Source organism: Sinocyclocheilus rhinocerous, unplaced genomic scaffold, assembly GCF_001515625.1.
Source record: "Sinocyclocheilus rhinocerous isolate Xijiao unplaced genomic scaffold, SAMN03320098_v1.1 scaffold2752, whole genome shotgun sequence".
Lineage (NCBI taxonomy): Eukaryota > Metazoa > Chordata > Actinopteri > Cypriniformes > Cyprinidae > Sinocyclocheilus > Sinocyclocheilus rhinocerous.
In genome coordinates, this window is record NW_015632119.1 from 352,392 (window position 1) to 369,949 (window position 17,558).

Consider the following 17,558-nt stretch of genomic DNA (forward strand, 5'->3'; position numbering starts at 1 on the left):
GAATGCAGCAGCTAGAGTTCTTACTAGAACCAGGAAGTATGACCATATTAGCCCGGTTCTGTCAACACTGCACTGGCTACCTATTGAACATCGTATAGATTTTAAAATCTTGCTTATTACTTATAAAGCCCTGAATGGTTTGGCTCCTCAGTACTTGAGCGAGCTCATATTGCATTATAGTCCTTCACGTCCACTGCGATCTCAAAACTCTGGCCATTTGATAATACCTAGAATATCAAAATCAACTGCGGGCGGCAGATTCTTTTCCTATTTAGCGCCCAAACTCTGGAAAAATTACTCTGTTATTGTCTTCTTGCATCATTGACAAACTATTTTCCTGTTTGACTCTGTAAAGCTGCTTTGACACAACCAGTATTGTATAAAGCGCTATACAAATAAAGGTGACTTGACTTGACTTAATTAATAACAGAATTTTCATTTTTGGGTGAACGATCCCTTTAATTTCATGTTAGCTAACAGTTGTTGTATTGTGTTAGTTGAGCAAAATTATCTGCTGAAGTCTGTTGCAGATAGAGATATTCATTTATACTATGGCTACGGTTGCAGACGCACAATTAACTTGCTCTTGAGATTTATGGACCTGCTATGGCTGTTCCAATATGGCAGACAGCTTACAGCAGCCCATAGAAAGGCATCTACAGTATATATACAGTATCTCACAGAAGTGAGTACACCCCTCACATTTTTGTAAATATTTTTTCATGTGACAACACTGAAGAAATGACACTTTGCTACAATGTAAAGTAGTGAGTGTACAGCTTAGTTTTCACTATTGACTGTGAAGCCATCTCTGGTTTTACTGTTGAACTGCTTCAGATATACAAACACACACAGAAGCACATCAGAGAAACATTCAGTCTTTCTTCATGCGCTTTATGAGAACATGCATGTGTTTTTAAATAAATATGTCTATTATTAAACACGAATGCAAGTGTCAAATGCCAAGGCATAATTATGAGCCGGCAAATAAAACGATTAGCATTCATTACACATGTGTTTACAAAGATAATTTTGATTATCACATGAAATATACAGTATGAATGGTTGTTTTTAAATAAATGTCTATTATTAAACACGAATGCAAGTGTCAAATGCCAAGGCATAATTATGAGCCGGCAAATAAAACGATTAGCATTCATTACACATGTGTTTACAAAGATAATTTTGATTATCACATGAAATATACAGTATGAATGGTGTACAAGAAAGGGAGATCAAAATAAAATCAATGAAAGATTTAAAAATTTGTAATGGAATTATTTATACAGTTTAACACACTTTTTTTTTTTTTATTGTTTCTGAAAGAAGTTTCTTATCCTTATACCAAGGCTGCATTTATTTGATTAATTTACAGTAAAAAGTGTAATATTTTGAAATATGATTACAATTTAAAAGAAGTGTTTTCTATTTTCATACATTTTAAAATGTCATTTATTCCTGTGATCAAAGCTGAATTTTCAGCATCATTACTCCAGTCTTCAGTGTCACATGATCCTTCAGAAATCATTCTAATATGCCGATTTGCTGCTCAAGAAACATTTATTTTTATTATGTTGAAACAATGTTGAAAATGTTGTTATAACAAATTTGAAGAGAGTTTTAGTTGATTAAATGTTTCGTAAAAACGGTGATACAATACCATTCAAAAGCTTTAAAAAAATAACAGCAAGGACACATTAAATAGATCAAAAATGACAGTAAATACATTAATAATGATACAAAATATTTATATTTCAAATAAATGTGACCCTGAACCACAAAACCAGTCTTAAGGGTCAATTTTTTTAAATTTAGATTTATACATCTGATAAATAAGCTTTCCATTGATGTATGGTTTGTTAGGATAGGACAATATTTGGCAGAGATACAACTATTTGAAAATCTGGAATCTCAAATATACCCCAGAGACTTAAGACTGGTTTTGTGCTCCAGGGTCACAAATGCCTATCATGGTTTTCATAAAAATATTATGTAGCAAAAACAGTTTTCAACATTGATAATAATAGTATATGTTTCTTGAGCACTAATAATTCTTGCACTAATATTTTTTTAGATTCTTATAGCCAAAAAACTAAAACAAAAGAAAACTGAATTTATCTCAGACATTAATTGCTGGTCAACTTTTAGGGTGAGAAAGACGCTTCTAGACCTAGAAACAGTCGCTGAGCTTGTCCAACCAGAAAGATTCGTTTCATTTCGTTCAGCGCACAAATTATCTGGTTAATGATTAATAAAGATAATAATTAAATGATTAAAAACACTGATTGTTATGTTTAACACTCATGTTACCTTCATGATGGGCAGCAGATCCTCCACTTTATTCACATTTTCCAGAGCCTGCTTTACGTCCTGAAGCCCCCGTGGGTTATACGCCCTGACGGAGAAAACACACGCAGGAAAATAAAGTGTATTCATAAATGGACAATGAAAAAAAGATCAACTCTATGTGAGTGAATGCATGTATAAAAAAAATAAGGTGTTTGAAGAAAATAATGAATGAACAAACTACGTTTTTAAAGGGGTCATATGATGACTGAACGGGTGAAGTGTTTGAATGTACAGGGTATAAAATAAAATGTACACTACAGTTCAAAACTCTGAGAACAGTAAGATTTTTTGACGTTTTTGAAGGAAGTTTCTTTTGCTCATCAAGTATGCATTTATTTGATCAAAAATACAGTAAAAACAGTAACATTCTGAAATATGATTACAATGTAAAATAATAGTTTTTAATTTCAATATATTTTCAAATGTAATGTATTCCTGTGATGGTAAAGCTGAATTTTCAGCATCATCACTCCAGTCTTCAGTGTCACATGATCTTTCAGAAATCATTCTAATATAATGATTTTGATGCTCAAGAAACATTTATTATTATCAGTGTTGAAAATGTTCCGTTTAATAATTTTGTGCATACATGAAGAGAGCTGTGAATTAATGAGGTGTGTGTTATTTAATGAGTAAATGAAAAAAACTAATAAAACAAATGTGAAGCTTGTCAGTATAATATTTAAAAAAATATTAAAATCCCACACACAAACACACAAAAGAGACTCACCCATGATAAACCAGTATTCTTTCCTTTACGAAGCCGAGAATACTTCTGAAATACTCCAGATATCTGATATTAATGATCTGCCCTCTGAGAAATAACAGAAAACCCATTAAAACGCTAGAAAACAGACACAGCAATAGAGTTTTAGGCCCGTTTCACGCTACAAGCATGAGCAGCGCATATTATAGTTTCAAAGCAGCTTTACAGAAAATGCTTACCCTCAATGTTTCAATGAGAAAGGACAGGAAGTAAAACGATTCGCACTCTGCTAACGCTCGTAGTGTGAAACTGGCTGTATCTTCTCTGTACAGAATCGTCATTAATGATACCAATGTTGGTATAGACAATATCAGTAATATATCAGTATGGTATCAAGGCTTCTCTGTACTATTAAAGTATTTTTCAAAATTGCAAGGTTCACCATGCTTGTTTGTAGGGCTGCACAAGGTGGTCAACATTTTGGGATTACACATCAGTATGGCTATATTGTTATCGTCTATTCTCTTTATTATTAGTGTTTTTATTACCATAAAGGTCACATATTTTACACCTTTCTGGAGTTTTATTTTAGGTTTTGATGTCCTTAAGAATATATATTTGCGGTATAAGTACCGAAAACCATCTCAATATATTTTTACAGCTCCTCTCTCAGGAGCTCTGCTGAGAACAGGTCGATTTTGGCCTGTCTAATTAATATTCATGAGCCTCTCTTCTGATTGGCCTGTTGTTTTCTGAGTGACGCATGGCCAGGCCAACCACAGGTAAGTAGGGTCAGCCGACTTCACGGCGCTAGCTGGAGGCAGCAAAACAAAGGGGAAACTGGAGTCGGCTCATTCAAACCAGCGCAGATTCGGCTACATAAGGAGCTTAAAGTAGTTACATGGCACATAGACCTCAGTTTTTCAGTTTTGACAATATGGGACCTTTAAATTATATGTATGTCTGCACTATGTTTGTACTTTCTGCACTGGAAGCTCCTGGCACCAAGACGATTTCCTTGTGTGGCAATAAAGCTCTTTCTGATTCTGATTCTGATCAAACAACAGCAATGATAATAATTATTATTATTATTATCATTATTATTACTACTACTAAATTATTAGTGTGATATTTCACTGTAAAATAAAATATATATTCAAATATAATAAAATATGATTTTAAATTACAACTGTAAAATTATTTTGATGGAAAACCAGCCTTTAAAGCTTCTATTTTTTTTCCCCAAATGCATGTAAACGGAACCAAACTGGAGTTGGGGTGGATTAGCATTTACTGTGAACCGAGCCAATCTGTGCATATACTTATTTCATTAAATCAGAGCATTTGTGATTTGATAATCACACTGAGCCAAATTGCAATTTTGGTTTTATTTTACACACTGTACTACGGATCAAACACACAATTTACTGCAAGCTCTTAAACTCGGGTGGATTCTAATTGGCTTTCAATATTTCATCATCAGCAGAAAAAGAAAACGTGTTCTAAAAGTGATTTCAACAATATTGTTCTTCATGTCGTTTTCAAGACCGTTGTGGTGTGGAGACTTTAGATAATTATTAAAACTTCATGGTTATAGTTATCATCAATCCTTAAAAGTCAAAAAGTTCTTAAGCGATTAGGACTGGCAGCTTTACAGAGCAAATGACTCTGTACATTGAGGGCAGATACAGCACCTGATGAGGTTAATGTGGTTGTTAAATCCTCTGCTAAGACTCCTGGCAGGCATCTGATCCAACCACAGCACAGGCTGGTCTGGATCTGCAATCCTGCTCACACCCGTGAACACACACACACACACACACAACAGTAAAGATCAGTCATCAAGCCTTGGTAACACCCTCCACAGAGCCGTGAGAAGAGCTCAGGAACGCTGGCTGGAATCTGACCTTCTCCATTTCACTGCGATGTCAAACATGTCTCTCCACTGCAGCTGTCTGGTCTTTCCGTTGACTCGAACCTTCGAGTTACTCCAGGTGCGCTGCATGGCCTGCATCACCTCTATGGTGGCCAAGCCCATCGCTACACAAAACACACAATAAAAACACAAGACAACATTAAAAATGCAATTCAAAAATATGATGACTTGAATGCACCTCTTCTACGATGAATATGCTTTTTATTTTTGAATTACAATTCATTTAGATTTCTTTAAATTTTTTTGGAAACAAAGTCAAAAATGGAACTGTTTTGATATAATAATGAAAAAAAAAGTCCTCGTAAAAAATGTAATTTAAATGAAAAAATGAAAACCATATTAAGCAGTTTGGCATTCAACTTTATTATTATTATTTCTAAAAAAAAAAAAAAGTAAATAAAACTGAATAAAAAAATAATTAAAACCACTGCTTATTACTTAAATAAAATCAAAGTTATCTAGTGCTATCAACAAACACTTGTGGTCTAATCTACATGCAAAAAAACAACAACATAAAACAGGAAATGATACCATAGCTTGAGGATCCTCATGTAGACCCTCATGACTGTCAATATATAAATATTTTTTAATTATATTATTTTACCTTTTGATGACAAGACAATGTTAATGACAATGATAGTTCAGGTTACAAAAAAATATCATGTGGTGCAACTCCTAAAGATTTAGTGATATTTATAAATTATTACACGGCTCTGTGGAATACTTGATTCTGATTGGTCAGTCGCGACATTCCGAGGTCTGTTATTCCTCGATAACAAGCTGATAACACAGGCTCATCCGGGTAACTGAAGTCGGCACTATACTCTTGCTAGGAACTGTTTTTTCTTGGTGGAAGCTTTGCGTTTGGTTCGCTAATAAAATATTAAAACTCGACTCAATATTATGTGTACAGTTATTTAATTATGTCATCCTGGTATCGCAGACTCGCTCTCTCGTTTCATACAAACGCAGCTGCTGCCATTTTGCCACGATTGTTTTGTACATGGTAATGGATTATAAGATAACTAACACACTGGTAAGATTTTAAAACAGTTTTGTCTTAAATCAATATCTTTTTATCGCCATGATTATTTGTGTGGTGAAATGTTGTGTAATAAGTGGTAAGATTGCACTAAGTCTGGTTTCCCTTAAATGAAAAGAAAAAAAGAAAGAAAGAAAGAAAGAAAGAAAACCTGGAAAATTATATTTAAAAACTAATAACTGTTTAAGCATTCAAGGTGCAATATATATAGAAAATATATTATCAATTTTTATGTGAAGGCTGCACAACGATTTAATATTTTTTTCCTTATATAGTACTTTATTTTTAAACTTTTCATTAAATACCTGTATCACTTAATTATTTAGTGATTTTAAAGAGCTCTGATCTAAAGAAAAAAAATGTAACAAAAAAATTATACAAAAAAAAACTTACGTAAAATAATGATTGTGTACACTAATATGTATTCAAGTGTGAGTGTGTGGTTTTTTTTGCACCACATGATATTTGATATATAGAGGTGTGCACAAGTTTTTCAGTCTGGTTCTCATGAGAGCACCTGGAGATTTGGTTTTGGTACTCGCACTGCACATAGTGTGACTCATTAAATATAACTATAACAATAAAATGATAATTAAGAGTGATAATAGTATTATTGCATTTATTTATTTTGTATTTTGATAAAATAAATAAAATAATCAGTGTGATACTACCATTATATTTAAAAATAAATTAAGTGTAAAATAAAAATAGTTATTTTATAGTACACTTAAAAATACAATGCTAATATTAACTTTTTTTTAATGAATTTTCATCATTTTCAAAACTAAAATCAGCAAGGTTTTATTTTGGCAGGTTGCCAGCAAGTAAGTATATGCACTATATGTATATGTGCATGTGTATATATATATATATATATATATATATATATAGTCATTTAAACATATTTAAAAAATGGTATGATTGTATTATTTGGTGCTTCTAAAGAGCTCTGACCTCTGTGTATTCTGAGGTTTGGTAAGAAGCCTAATGTGTCGTACTGCATCAGTGCGCCGAGGTGATCCGCTGTACAGATCAGCTTCTGCACTTCAGCAGAGTAACTGTCAAAGTTCTGAGGTAGAACATCTCTACAAGGAGTGAATAAAGAAAGTTACAACATGCAAAAACAAGCTGATATCTCATTATTCATACATAGAAATTTGATTCAAATGTGCCTATGATGCCAAAAACACAAAAAGACTCATTTTGCATCTAAACTCACTTAATATGAGGCTGAAGTCCAGGCTGTTCTTCATAGTCCTCAATGAGGAAGGGAAGATTTTTGGCCCAGTGGTTCTTAAAGTTTCCAGGCAAATCCTGATCAACGTTATACTCCGCAACGGGTACATCCAGATGAGAGTGTAAATAACGGGAGTATTCTATCACATTAAATCAGAAAGAAAAACAGAGCATATTTCAACTCCAAATCATTGATCTAAAACATTCAGGGGTAAATTAATTTAATTATAATTATATTTTTGATGTAATATGATTACTATACTACATATACACACACAAGGTTTCAAAATATTTGTTAGAAAAATTCGTGTGTTTGTTAGAAAAAAAAAAAAATCTTTTTCAAGTAAATGCTATTCTTTTGAACATCAAGAATGGAAAAAAAAAATCATGGTTTCCACGAAAATATGAAGCAGCACAACTGTTTTCAATACAGATAATAAGAAATGTTTCTTGAGCATCAAATCAGCATATTAGAATGATTTCTGAAGGATCATGTGACACTGAAGTGATTTATATATCTAAATAAATAAATGTGAAATTGTGATAATACTTCACAACATCACATTTGTATTGAAATTTTGCTAAAAAAACAAAAAAAAAACATTTCTAAAAGTCAAAAAAAAATAAATCTAGCTACATCATTTTAGTAAAGTTTACTTATTTTTATTAAAAATCTGAAATATTTAAATATTTACACTTCCGTTACAGGGCTCAACAATAAGGATGGACCGGAACCAATGTGATTTCATTTACACTCATGGAGCAATTTTTTTTCTAAACTTTCTGAAAATGCTGTTGCAAATTTTGCTGATTTATGTCACTAAGATAACAATATCTATCTGGCTAACACAGATACTGAAGCTAATGAGAACTACTGATCTGTTAAGCATTATGTAATGCTTGTTAATGACCACGTGGAAATTATTATATGGCTCTAATTTCTCACCTCTGAGATATTTGACTTTGAGATACTCGGAGCTGGCTTTCTGTCCCAAGAGAGGGTCGTTGAGCATGACTTTCGTCTGAGCTTTAATGCCCTCGTAGAACTGGCCCATGGCCACATGACCGAGACCCTTCATGTACTGACACACTTCATTATAGGGCTCCAGCTGCAGACATCTCTGAAAGACAACATGATAAAACACTAGTGAAACAAACAACCACAGGACAGCAGACCAAATGTGCAATCCAAGCTAGAACTGTCAGCATCTGACCAGAATAACTCAAGAACATGTTCGTTTGGAGATTCAATACAAGAATTGATTAAAACGACACAAGGAAAACACAATCGTGTATAAGTGACTTTAAAACAAAAAAATCAATGGTATTGATATTGTAAAGAAGGACTTTGGAGTTGCACTACTCTCCACAGGTCATCTTGACTGAAAAAAAAAAAAGTCTACTTGATCTTCCCAAATAAGTGACACAGATGAATCCATTTAAACAAACAAAAACAATTTAAAGTAACAGTTCACCCAAACATTTTACTTCTGTAGTTTACATATCCTCATGTTGCTGCAAACCCATTAGACTTTTGTTTGGCTTCAGAAACACAAATGAACATTTTTTGCGAGAACAAACCTCATTGGTTCTTACGTGTCAAACAAGTGCTTTGAGCTTCCGTTTACCATACGCAATGCGATCTATGCATGTGGGGTAATCAATGTTTTCAAATATTCATATTAGGGTTGTGACGGTGAGGAAATTTTCCCACCGGTTAATCGACGTGTGACAACACCGGTAATACCGGTATCACCGTGGGGGCGGGGCGTTCCCTCTTTTCCTAGCTTTCCTTCGCTTTTAAATAGCTTGTAAAAGCGGCTTGCGCATTTTACTTTCACTTTGAAATAGCGGCAATTCGGAGTAAAGCAATTGTTAATTTTTAGTTTGTTTGAATTTTCCCTCTTTTCCTCGCTTTCCGTCGCTTTTAAATAGCTTAAAAGCGCCGTGCGCATTTTACTTTCACTTTCGAATTAGCGGCAGGTCGGCATCAATTGCTTGAATGCAACAACAAAATACAATGTCAAACTCACTTTAGCCTATATATAAAACATAGAACTTTTATTAACAAAACAAATACAAATACACCATGCTATAGGGCAGGCTATGCCTAATATAAAATAACAAATAACTTACATAGTTTAAATATACAAAACTGGAAATAGGCTAAGTAAACATGTACAATATATAACCAAATAAATAAAAAAAACGTAGAACGTTTATTAGCAAAACGAGTAAGAAAGCTTGGAGGCACACCTTGATGTCAAATAAAATAAATAAATGACAAAGTTTAAATAAAGTAAAAATCAGCAAACAATGTGGAACCAATTAAATAAGAAACGAATGTTTAAAAAAACTTCCAAAATCACCTTAGATAAAAGTCAACACCAGCAAGCCTAATTCATATGGATTACTTTTACATTGTCTTTATGAACTTTTTGAAGCATCAAAGTTTTGGTGGAATGGATATTTCGATGGAGGAACAGAAATCTCTCAGGTTTCATTAAAAATCTTCAATTGTGTTTCAAAGATGGACGAAAGCCTTGTGGGTTTTGAGTGACATAAAGGCGAGTAAATGATCACAGAAGTTTCATTTTTGGGTGAACTTTGCTTAAACTCCACTAACAGCATATACTGTCAATTACAACATAAGATCATTCTGAGTTGACCCTCACTTTGTAAAAACACTTAGTAGAAAAAAAATTGAAGTCTACCGTTGAAGGTATTCTGAAATGATTTGTGAATCTTGTATTTTTGCTAAAGCTTATGAGAACTAGGGCTGTCAAAATGGCTGAAAAACTAAATTTGAATTTTGTACTTTAATATTATCAAAATTCGAATTATATTCGAATTTAAAATTCATAATTTCAGTTAGGGTGAAGAAAAGCTTTTGGCTTCTCTTCTGAGGCCACAAGAGGGCGCATCGAGCAAAATATCACTAATGCACATTTATTCAAAGCATAAGGTAACATGACTATCTATGAAAAAAGTGCATAATGTTTAAAATAATGTTTATAAACCAATTATAATTAAGTTGCTTAAACAACTATAAACAAAACAGCATCATGTATGTATGCATAGTTTAATACAAAGGGCGGAAAGCCAATCACACAGAGTACATTTTTCATTTAAAAACATGAGATGCAGTGGGATGGGGGGGAAAAAAACCATAAAGTCTCTATATATGTTTTTTTCAAAGTTGAACTTGCATTAATTTTACATGGCTTTCTAAACATGCGGCTCTTTTGTGCGAGATGCGAGTGCAACGGTGATAGATGTCCGTCTAGAAAATGCGCGAAATATGTGTTCTGTGTGAACGGCTTGGTTTTAGTTTTGACGTAAACAAGATCTTCTCCGCTTTGATGTTCTCTTTTTCCGCAATATTTTTAATGAACAACGCAGCAGTGCCGCATCTAGTGGCTTCAACTGGATAGGCTAACAAACACATTATAATGCAACGACACTTACATCGTCATCGCATCTCGTGCGCCACTGATAAGGCTGCCTCCAACGCACACCTAAAATTTGAATGCAATGTTTTTGCATTCGAATGTAGATTTTAATTTTAAATTCGACGAATATTAGAAATTCAAATTTTTTTTGACAGCCCTAATAAGAACTGATATTAATTCTTCTGTATTCATCCTTATATTCATTTTACTGCAATGTAATATACAGTACTTTCCATTAAAACTGAATATTTTAATGTTCTTGTGGCTCAGTGGTAGAGCATTGCGTTAGCAGCGCAAAAGGTCGTGGGTTTGATTCCCAGGGAACACACATACTGGTCAAAAATGTATAGCCTGAATGCGCTGTAAGTCGCTTTAGATAAAAGCGTCTGCTAAATGCATAAATTATAAATTAATATTTACTGGGAAATAATGTACAGTTTCGATTTTATCTATCAAGAAATGTTTTGATTGGAACACATTGGGTTATGATATTAACATTCATTACATTAAGTAATCGGTCTGCTTCAAATCTATTTTACTTCATGTTGTTTTTAAGGATTACTACTGCTAACAAAGAGGTAAATACAACACCATTTGGGACGCACACGATCGATTTACCTTAAAGTTGCCTATGGCCTCCTGCAGGCTGCCGTGGTGGTACAGCATCATTCCTCTGAGCTGGAGAGACTGGATGTGGTTCTGATCCAGTAACAGAGCTTTCTGGAAGCTCTCCATAGCATTCTCAAAATCACCCAACTCCCTGAACACATACACACACACAATTGTCTGCAGAGAAACATCTGAAAAAACTGACTGTTAAAATCATCATGAGTCAGTAGCAGCTCACCTGTAAGCCTGACCCAAGCTTTTATATGCATCTATGAAGTCTGACTTCAATTTGAGAGCTTCTTTAAACACCTCTATAGCCTCCTGCATGCAGAAAACAATTTGTTAGTAGTGTAAACTCTAAGCTATGTCACTTACTGTAAATATACATTTATAAACTTTCCGCTGTAACTTCAGTCCAGTTCTTACATCGAAACTACATAAGGTTCTTGAACCAAGGCATTCTGCACTGGCTCTCGCTTATACAAAAGCACCGCATTTGAGATATAACTTCTTTTTTTTTTTACCTTAAGGAGGCCCCTGTGGAAGAAGGTCAGCCCTTTATAGAGCATAGCGATGGGCTGGTTCTTCTTCAGCTCTAGAGACTGCTGGAAATCCTCCATGGCTGCCATATAATCCTGAAAGACAATAAGAGAAAGGAAGATATCTGTGAATATTATTAAATATTGAGTGATTAAAACTAAACAATCATTCAAAAGTTTTAAGAAATGTAAGAAATTTCCATTCATACTTCTATTCAGCAAGGATTCGTTAAACTGATTAAAAGTCACAGTAAAGATTTGTTACAAAAAAATCTTATTTTAAATCAATACTGTTCTTTTGAACAATCCTGCAAATATGTATCACAGATTCCAAAGATATTAAGCAGAGCAACGGTTTCCAACACTGATGATAATAATAAATATTTCTTCATTAATCACTCTAATTTGCTGATTTGGTGACACTGAAGACTGGAGTAATGATGCTGAAAATTCAGCTTTGCATCACACAAATAAATTCCATTTTATAATATATTAAAATAGAAAATAGTTATTTTAAATTGTAATAATATTTCACAATATTATTGTTTTTTACTGTATTTTGATCAAATAAATGCAGCTTTGGTGAACATAAAAACATAAATTGACTGACAGGAACAGAACACAGTCAACAATTTCATTAGTCCAACAAAAGTTTTGCAACAAAACAAAATGACATGATTAATTAATACTGAAGTCTCAAAGGTATAGTAGCAACAACAGCCAGTTTGCTTCGTAGGGTCAGAAAATGGTCATGGAAAACTAATAGAGAAGTCACATTAGCGGTAAAAAAAAAAAAGAAAGTCCATTATGAATTATCAATAGTGTAGCGATGTATGAGGCACAGCTCACACAAATGTTACTTTTCTGCATGACCAAAAAACATTTATCAGTGTGGGGAAATATTTCGCCCTTATGCAATCACACGGATTCTTTGTTACAATTAAAAATTCACTATCACGCTGGAGTATCTATTATGCATCAATCAAACTGGATAATAATAAATATCTCCAGATGTGATAAATATGAAGGTCCTGGACAGATCCAGCACTATCTGTCCACTCAGGACATTAAATGAAGAGATCTATACATTACAATAACACTTTACCTATCTATTCAAGTCAAAATCAAAGTTTACTTGACAGATAAGATGACTGTGGTGTGTGCACCTCTGATATGAAGAGCAGTGTTCCTCTGTGTCTGTAGAGTCGGGCTGAAGGCTGCAGTTGTATGGCTTTAGTCAGGTCTGACAGAACAATTGTCTGCAGAGAAACATCTGAAAAAACTGACTGTTAAAATCATCATGAGTCAGTAGCAACTCACCTGTAAGCCTGACCCAAGCTTTTATATGCATCTATGAAGTCCGACTTCAATTTGAGAGCTTCTTTAAACACCTCTATAGCCTCCTGCAAGCAGAAAACAATTTGTTAGTAGTGTAAACTCTAAGCTATGTCACTTACTGTAAATATACATTTATAAACTTTCCGCTGTAACTTCAGTCCAGTTCTTACATCGAAACTACATAAGGTTCTTGAACCAAGGCATTCTGCACTGGCTCTCGCTTATACAAAAGCACCGCATTTGAGATATAACTTCTTTTTTTTTTTACCTTAAGGAGGCCCCTGTGGAAGAAGGTCAGCCCTTTATAGAGCATAGCGATGGGCTGGTTCTTCTTCAGCTCTAGAGACTGCTGGAAATCCTCCATGGCTGCCATATAATCCTGAAAGACAATAAGAGAAAGGAAGATATCTGTGAATATTATTAAATATTGAGTGATTAAAACTAAACAATCATTCAAAAGTTTTAAGAAATGTAAGAAATTTCCATTCATACTTCTATTCAGCAAGGATTCGTTAAACTGATTAAAAGTCACAGTAAAGATTTGTTACAAAAAAATCTTATTTTAAATCAATACTGTTCTTTTGAACAATCCTGCAAATATGTATCACAGATTCCAAAGATATTAAGCAGAGCAACGGTTTCCAACACTGATGATAATAATAAATATTTCTTCATTAATCACTCTAATTTGCTGATTTGGTGACACTGAAGACTGGAGTAATGATGCTGAAAATTCAGCTTTGCATCACACAAATAAATTCCATTTTATAATATATTAAAATAGAAAATAGTTATTTTAAATTGTAATAATATTTCACAATATTATTGTTTTTTACTGTATTTTGATCAAATAAATGCAGCTTTGGTGAACATAAAAACATAAATTGACTGACAGGAACAGAACACAGTCAACAATTTCATTAGTCCAACAAAAGTTTTGCAACAAAACAAAATGACATGATTAATTAATACTGAAGTCTCAAAGGTATAGTAGCAACAACAGCCAGTTTGCTTCGTAGGGTCAGAAAATGGTCATGGAAAACTAATAGAGAAGTCACATTAGCGGTAAAAAAAAAAAAGAAAGTCCATTATGAATTATCAATAGTGTAGCGATGTATGAGGCACAGCTCACACAAATGTTACTTTTCTGCATGACCAAAAAACATTTATCAGTGTGGGGAAATATTTCGCCCTTATGCAATCACACGGATTCTTTGTTACAATTAAAAATTCACTATCACGCTGGAGTATCTATTATGCATCAATCAAACTGGATAATAATAAATATCTCCAGATGTGATAAATATGAAGGTCCTGGACAGATCCAGCACTATCTGTCCACTCAGGACATTAAATGAAGAGATCTATACATTACAATAACACTTTACCTATCTATTCAAGTCAAAATCAAAGTTTACTTGACAGATAAGATGACTGTGGTGTGTGCACCTCTGATATGAAGAGCAGTGTTCCTCTGTGTCTGTAGAGTCGGGCTGAAGGCTGCAGTTGTATGGCTTTAGTCAGGTCTGACAGAGCTTCACTGATGCGGCCCAGAGGAGACAGAATCTGAAATCACATGCTTCATCATTACCACTAAACACTTCATACACTTCTTAATTTGTCAATCCCTCGTTCCTCACCTCCGCCCTCTGCTCGTATACTTCTGGTCTGCTGGGCTCCAGTGCGATCACTCTGCTCAACTCATACAGAGCCAAGTCTGCGTTCTTTATGTCCTTCAGAGAGCGAGAGAGTTACCTTCAATCATATGTTCAGCTATGACTACAAACGCTACAAAAATATTTAGTAGTGTTTGATAAACCAACATACACGCACTATTGTTCAAAAGTTTGGAATAATTAAGATATTTAAATGTTTTTGAAACATTCAAATGTTTTTGAATATGACTTTCTTCTTTCAGACGAATCCAGTCGGAGTTATATTCAAAATTGTCTTTGATCTTTCAAGCTGTTTAATGGCACTCAGCGGGTGTTGCACTGCTTCAGTCCAAAAGTAAGCTATGTCACTTACTGTAAATATACATTTATAAACTTTCCGCTGTAACTTCAGTCCAGTTCTTACATCGAAACTACATAAGGTTCTTGAACCAAGGCATTCTGCACTGGCTCTCGCTTATACAAAAGCACCGCATTTGAGATATAACTTCTTTTTTTTTTTACCTTAAGGAGGCCCCTGTGGAAGAAGGTCAGCCCTTTATAGAGCATAGCGATGGGCTGGTTCTTCTTCAGCTCTAGAGACTGCTGGAAATCCTCCATGGCTGCCATATAATCCTGAAAGACAATAAGAGAAAGGAAGATATCTGTGAATATTATTAAATATTGAGTGATTAAAACTAAACAATCATTCAAAAGTTTTAAGAAATGTAAGAAATTTCCATTCATACTTCTATTCAGCAAGGATTCGTTAAACTGATTAAAAGTCACAGTAAAGATTTGTTACAAAAAAATCTTATTTTAAATCAATACTGTTCTTTTGAACAATCCTGCAAATATGTATCACAGATTCCAAAGATATTAAGCAGAGCAACGGTTTCCAACACTGATGATAATAATAAATATTTCTTCATTAATCACTCTAATTTGCTGATTTGGTGACACTGAAGACTGGAGTAATGATGCTGAAAATTCAGCTTTGCATCACACAAATAAATTCCATTTTATAATATATTAAAATAGAAAATAGTTATTTTAAATTGTAATAATATTTCACAATATTATTGTTTTTTACTGTATTTTGATCAAATAAATGCAGCTTTGGTGAACATAAAAACATAAATTGACTGACAGGAACAGAACACAGTCAACAATTTCATTAGTCCAACAAAAGTTTTGCAACAAAACAAAATGACATGATTAATTAATACTGAAGTCTCAAAGGTATAGTAGCAACAACAGCCAGTTTGCTTCGTAGGGTCAGAAAATGGTCATGGAAAACTAATAGAGAAGTCACATTAGCGGTAAAAAAAAAAAAGAAAGTCCATTATGAATTATCAATAGTGTAGCGATGTATGAGGCACAGCTCACACAAATGTTACTTTTCTGCATGACCAAAAAACATTTATCAGTGTGGGGAAATATTTCGCCCTTATGCAATCACACGGATTCTTTGTTACAATTAAAAATTCACTATCACGCTGGAGTATCTATTATGCATCAATCAAACTGGATAATAATAAATATCTCCAGATGTGATAAATATGAAGGTCCTGGACAGATCCAGCACTATCTGTCCACTCAGGACATTAAATGAAGAGATCTATACATTACAATAACACTTTACCAATCTATTCAAGTCAAAATCAAAGTTTACTTGACAGATAAGATGACTGTGGTGTGTGCACCTCTGATATGAAGAGCAGTGTTCCTCTGTGTCTGTAGAGTCGGGCTGAAGGCTGCAGTTGTATGGCTTTAGTCAGGTCTGACAGAGCTTCACTGATGCGGCCCAGAGGAGACAGAATCTGAAATCACATGCTTCATCATTACCACTAAACACTTCATACACTTCTTAATTTGTCAATCCCTCGTTCCTCACCTCCGCCCTCTGCTCGTATACTTCTGGTCTGCTGGGCTCCAGTGCGATCACTCTGCTCAACTCATACAGAGCCAAGTCTGCGTTCTTTATGTCCTTCAGAGAGCGAGAGAGTTACCTTCAATCATATGTTCAGCTATGACTACAAACGCTACAAAAATATTTAGTAGTGTTTGATAAACCAACATACACGCACTATTGTTCAAAAGTTTGGAATAATTAAGATATTTAAATGTTTTTGAAACATTCAAATGTTTTTGAATATGACTTTCTTCTTTCAGACGAATCCAGTCGGAGTTATATTAAATATTGTCTTTGATCTTTCAAGCTGTTTAATGGCACTCAGCGGGTGTTGCACTGCTTCAGTCCAAAAGAACTTAAATAAAATGCACCCATCCATAAAAAAAAAAAAGTGTCTCACACGGTTCCGGGGGGTGAACAAAGGCCTTCTGTAGCGAATCGATGCGTTTTTGTAAGAAAAATATCCATATTCAAAACGTAATAATCACTTGAATCTAGCTTGCGCTCACTGTTGTACACGGAAGCAGTTCCGGGCGGATGACGTATGAGTTCAGCGTTGCGCATGCGCCGCTCAGAAGTGACGAACGTGGAAGCGCAGGGGAGAGATCAAAACAAAACAACGGTCACGAATTAGAAGTACAAAACGAGGATTTGTAAAGAAGAATGTCGGAGGATTTCGATATAAGCCAAGAAGAGACTGGTTTTCCTTTGCTAAAGTAAACTTTGCTTCCTTTGATCCTGTAAACAAACGTTGGTTTTCACGAGACTCACCAGCGCATGCGCA

The 17,558-nt window shown here is 34.2% G+C and overlaps 1 protein-coding gene across 1 annotated transcript in view; it reads right to left on the minus strand.

Annotated features, from left to right (window-relative positions):
* Nucleotides 1-780: 780 nt before the first annotated feature.
* Nucleotides 781-17,558, minus strand: part of LOC107742219 (tetratricopeptide repeat protein 13-like) — a 21,100-nt gene continuing 4,322 nt past the window's right edge. Inside the window, exons 6-18 of the mRNA XM_016555117.1 lie at nt 16,757-16,849; nt 16,566-16,682; nt 15,385-15,495; nt 13,190-13,272; nt 11,340-11,481; nt 8,216-8,390; nt 7,253-7,409; nt 6,988-7,118; nt 4,963-5,095; nt 4,750-4,842; nt 3,080-3,163; nt 2,311-2,395; nt 781-831 (exon numbers count right to left, since the gene is read on the minus strand). Of these exons, the coding sequence (XP_016410603.1) occupies nt 781-831; nt 2,311-2,395; nt 3,080-3,163; nt 4,750-4,842; nt 4,963-5,095; nt 6,988-7,118; nt 7,253-7,409; nt 8,216-8,390; nt 11,340-11,481; nt 13,190-13,272; nt 15,385-15,495; nt 16,566-16,682; nt 16,757-16,849 (1,455 nt within the window). The remainder of the gene's footprint in view (nt 832-2,310; nt 2,396-3,079; nt 3,164-4,749; nt 4,843-4,962; nt 5,096-6,987; nt 7,119-7,252; nt 7,410-8,215; nt 8,391-11,339; nt 11,482-13,189; nt 13,273-15,384; nt 15,496-16,565; nt 16,683-16,756; nt 16,850-17,558) is intronic.